The sequence below is a fragment of the Sinocyclocheilus grahami genome, unplaced genomic scaffold (genome assembly GCF_001515645.1).
Source record: "Sinocyclocheilus grahami isolate Dianchi unplaced genomic scaffold, SAMN03320097.WGS_v1.1 scaffold1248.1, whole genome shotgun sequence".
Lineage (NCBI taxonomy): Eukaryota > Metazoa > Chordata > Actinopteri > Cypriniformes > Cyprinidae > Sinocyclocheilus > Sinocyclocheilus grahami.
This window is the reverse complement of record NW_015506427.1, coordinates 144103-148965: the sequence shown is the minus strand read 5'-3', so window position 1 is coordinate 148965 and position 4863 is coordinate 144103. Positions and strand designations below refer to the sequence as shown.

The following is a 4863-nucleotide window of genomic DNA, read 5'->3' as shown; positions in this document are numbered from 1 at the left end:
TGTGTGTGTGTGTGTGTGTGTGTGTGTGTGTGTGCGTGTGCGCACACGCACGTGTGTGTGTGAGATAGAGAGAGAGAGACAGGGTCACATCACACTGGAGTCAGCTGTCTTAACCGTGGCTTGTGTACTGCAAACACATACCAGCTTCATCACTGTGTCTGTCACGCGACTCTGTTCCCCTTTCCGGCTCTGTCTTTACATTTATTTTGAAAGATCAAACTTGCAATTATGGTAAGGGGCGTTACATTTCCGACGCGTGCTTGCAGTGTTCGGCCAATCACAATGCACTGGGTCAACTGGCCAATCAGAGCAGACTGCGCTTGTCGGAAGGAGGGACTTTGTAGAAAACGAAGCGTTTGAGAGAGGCGGGGCATAGAGGACCTACAATAATGTACAGTATTTGAAAAATAATGTGTTTTTTGAACATTAAAGCATGTCAACATATTCTGTTACACCAAATACACAAAATAATGATCTTTAAAAAAGCATCATATGACCCCTTTAAGACCAGTCCATCAACCTAATGTCAGTAAACCCTGAAGATGCCAGGTTTTGTGTGTGCTTGTTTTGGGTAAAATGCATGTGCTGCTCCCCTGACTCTTTACAGTGTCTAGGGGTGTCACAGTAACAGAAGTGATTTCCATGACACCTATTTCAGTAATAAACGGTATCTGTCATGTAGTGGGGACACTTTATGTGTGCTATAACAACAGCATTTGCTTACAGAAAGCTATTACCTCTTTGGATACAGTCTTTCGTAAGCAGTCATATGTTCCTCTGTAGACAACACATTTCTGTGTTTGCAGACGGACCTGTGGAAACATGAAAATTCACATGGTATAACTCACAGCAATGACACATTGATCTTGGGGGTGTCTTAACAACAATGTGAGATAAAGCATGGTCTAACAAATACTGATAAAGCGCTATGTCAGAAGAAACAGTCGTTATCTGTGCCATTTGCTCCCTCTGTGTCTTTAGATAACATATCACTATAGTCTCGAAAGGTCTTATTGCTGAAACTTCTGCGTGAACATATAACTTCAGTTGTCTTCGAAACATTAAACAAAAATGCAAAGCCATCAGTTATTAAAAGCTTTGTGAAACAATACACATTTTTAAGTCTATGATGTAAATGTTTGGCAGCTGAGGGAATTCTGTCACATGAACCAGAACAGAATGAATGTTACACTGTAATTATGATGTATTCAGATCTTGTAGTTGTACTGTAAGTATTTTTCTATTTACTTATTATAGTGACAAACAGTTCGTCTAGATGAATGTAAAACATTGAAAGTATCACCTCAATACACTCCTATTTAATCATGCTAAAGCAGATAAAAATAATTACTATGTTATAAATTACTCCCTTGTTAATGCATCCTTATTTTCATGACTCTTATCATGAAGCTTTCTCCTCTTGGGTGAAGTTTTACCTTGATAGTGTCCAGCGGGTGTCCAGCGAATAAGAGACAGAGCCCACCGACCCCTCCAGCCACAAAGTTCTTCAGAGGAGAAACCCTTCTGTCTGGCTCTACTGCATCCATCATCACATCTGTGCTGACCGTTCAAGAGCACTTCAGGAGCTGTCCGTGTGCTCTCTTATACGATCATCTGCTTTGAATGGACTTTTACCACTATTTCCCTGAGCTTGCAGAACCTCATTCAATCCAGTTGCCTCCTCTAACGGGCATAGATGTGAATTGCATGATCGCATGATTCGCGTTCCTATTGCTAATAAACTGGATGCTTTTTACGTTGTCTTGCTTTTATATGAAAATAAATATGATAAACAAAGACATCAAAAGTAGTTATTTAATTCCACAAGACGTGTTTTCCGTTCATTTTAGTTTAATGCAGACTTGCAAAAACACGTGGTAAATAGATTTTTTTATTTTACAACCGTTTATATAAGCAATAAACCCCGTGAAGCCGTGGTTTACAGTGAATGTATAACAGCTAAGGGGCGTTGTTTACGGTGGCCGAGAAGTGCAGAACAAATCCCAATTCTGAAAACAAAATTACAAATTACAAACGCACATGCAAGTTTAAAAAACAAAATAACAATTCAGAAAACATTATAACAAGTCAGAAAACACAACGACAAATCCAAAAACAAATTAACAAGTCAGAAAACACAACGACAATTCAGACTCACCGGAAGAGGTAGGTATAGTTTGAGACAGTGCCATTGGTTTGGGATTACTCACCGCTGACTGGACGAGACATCTGTCAATCAACGTGAACCAGCCGAAGAACAGCAGAGTCGTGGTAGAAAGTTCGGAGATGGTATTGAAGTAGCTCAGTTTAAATGTATTGTGTACATCTTCAGCTCCAGTGGTGCAGATGGATAAGCGCTTGTCCTTGGCCTTTTGACGCGATCGACCCGGGTTCGATCCCACCTTTTGCCACACTTTTTTTCCCTCCCTTTTCAAATCTCGTATCACATCGTAAAGGCATTTATTTTCAATAAAAATTAAGGAAATAATCAAAAAGTTGAAAATAAATTATCGGGTAGGGTTAGGGTGGGTGTAGGGAGGTCTTTATAGTACCAATAAGGTGGCGTCCATTTAATAATTTAAATTTAAATTATAATTAACACTCAACATGTTATTATTGCATACTGTTTTATAATGTACTACAATACTGAAGTGCAGATAATTGCCACTATTTGCAACAAGTAGTATACTTGATAGTAGAAATCCTGCTATTTTAACATAGTGTAACTAGGTATTCGCACTTAGTGTAAATAGCATATTGCTAAAAATACTGCTATTTTCACTTAGTGTAAATAGAATCCATTGCTAATATGAGATTTGAAAAGGGAGGGACAAAAAGCTCAGCAAAAGGCAGGTTCGAACCCGGGTCGATCGCGTCAAAAAGTCAGTGACATGCACTTATCCATCTGCGCCAGTGAAGCGGATATTTCACAACAACTTTTTAGTAAATGTAAATAGACACCCTGTATTTTTTATTCCATAGTAAGGGCAAGTTTGTAATTTGTTATTTTGTTTTCATAATTGTGATTTGTTCTGCACTTCTCGGCCACCGTAAACAATGCCCCTTAGCTGTTATACATTCACTGTAAACCACGGCTTCACGGGGCTTATTGCTTTTATAAAACGGTTATTCCATATACGAAGTTAGGTTTCACAAAATAAAACAGAGCAAATAAAGTGTAATGATATTAATAAAAACAGTATTCTTCCGCCAAACAATGTAGTTCCTCAGAAACAGTTGTGGGTCCCAACACACAAACTAAACAAAGGTGTGTGTTTGTCGAGGCAGGCATACACAGTGCGATTCTGAAGGTCGGCACGTCGTGAGCTCTGGCACGATTGAGTTTATCCGAAAATCGTACGGACGAAAACCAAGGACATGACAAAGAGAATGGCTGAAAAGCAGAGAAAAGCATGGACTTTCTGTTCTTCATAAAGAACTCGAGGGAGTACCCAGTCAACACCTGAGATCATGTGATGCTCACAGTGACATCCCACGATCCTCATACTGTGATCCTCACGGTGTGAGTACTATATGAAATCATTGTGAGTTGACACGATCCTCATACTGTGATCCTCACGGTGTGAGTTCTATATGAAATCATTGTGAGTTGACACGATCCTCATACTGTGATCCTCACAATGTGAGTAATAGGTGAGCTCATTATGAACTCAAATGATCCTTATACTCTGATCCTCACGGTGTGAGTTCTATATGAAATCATTGTGAGTTGACACGATCCTCATACTGTGATCCTCACAATGTGAGTAATAGGTGAGCTCATTATGAACTCAAATGATCCTTATACTCTGATCCTCACGGTGTGAGTTCTATATGAAATCATTGTGAGTTGACACGATCCTCATACTGTGATCCTCACAATGTGAGTAATAGGTGAGCTCATTATGAACTCAAATGATCCTTATACTCTGATCCTCACGGTGTGAGTTCTATATGAAATCATTGTGAGTTGACACGATCCTCATACTGTGATCCTCACAATGTGAGTAATAGGTGAGCTCATTATGAACTCAAACGATCCTCATACTGTGATCCTCACAATGTGAGTAATAGGTGAGCTCATTATGAACTCAAATGATCCTTGTACTCTGATCCTCACGGTGTGAGTAGTATATGAAATCATTGTGAGTTCACACGATCCTCATACTGTGATCCTCACGGTGTGAGTAATACATGAGCTCAGAATGATCTCAAACGATCCTCATACTGTGATCCTCACAGTGTGAGTAGTATATGAAATCATTGTGAGTTCACACGATCCTCATACTGTGATCCTCACGGTGTGAGTAATACATGAGCTTATTATGAACTCAAACGATCCTCGTACTCTGATCCACACGGTGTGAGTAGTATATGAGCTCATTATGAACTCAAACGATCCTCATACTGTGATCCTCACAATGTGAGTAATAGGTGAGCTCATTATGAACTCAAATGATCCTTGTACTCTGATCCTCACGGTGTGAGTAGTATATGAAATCATTGTGAGTTCACACGATCCTCGTACTCTGATCCACACGGTGTGAGTAGTATGTGAGCTCATTGTGAGTTTCAAATTTTGAGCAGGTTGAGCGAAGGCAGTTCAAATATTAGTTACCGGGGATAAGATCATCTACATCTTGGTTAAGATTACTAAACTTTTCACACCTACAGCACACATTACATCCACTGATGCAGAAATGTTCTACATGCCTAAAGTATATAGAGAGATAAACCTTATAAACTGCTTGATTTTGTGTAACAGCTTAAAATATAATCTGCAAATACAATAAACTATAGCATTCATTTAGATCTCTCTCTACAGAAAGGATTTTGCAGGTTTTAGTACAATGTTATTTAATA

At 39.2% G+C, this 4863-nt stretch overlaps 2 protein-coding genes across 3 annotated transcripts in view; one reads left to right on the top strand and one right to left on the bottom strand.

Moving 5' to 3' along the window:
• The window catches only part of LOC107568482 (mitochondrial carnitine/acylcarnitine carrier protein), a 5051-nt gene extending 3367 nt beyond the window's left edge, over positions 1 to 1684 (bottom strand). For both annotated transcript variants that reach the window (XM_016254452.1, XM_016254453.1), the window contains exons 1-2: positions 1437 to 1684; positions 738 to 812 (exon numbers count right to left, since the gene is read on the bottom strand). In XM_016254452.1, coding sequence (XP_016109938.1) covers positions 738 to 812; positions 1437 to 1550 — 189 coding nt within the window. In that variant the 5' untranslated portion in view covers positions 1551 to 1684. The remainder of the gene's footprint in view (positions 1 to 737; positions 813 to 1436) is intronic.
• ndnl2 (necdin-like 2) overlaps positions 77 to 4863 on the top strand; it is a 19727-nt gene continuing 14940 nt past the window's right edge. Inside the window, exon 1 of the mRNA XM_016254450.1 lies at positions 77 to 83. The gene's annotated coding sequence lies outside the window, so the exon portion shown is untranslated. The remainder of the gene's footprint in view (positions 84 to 4863) is intronic.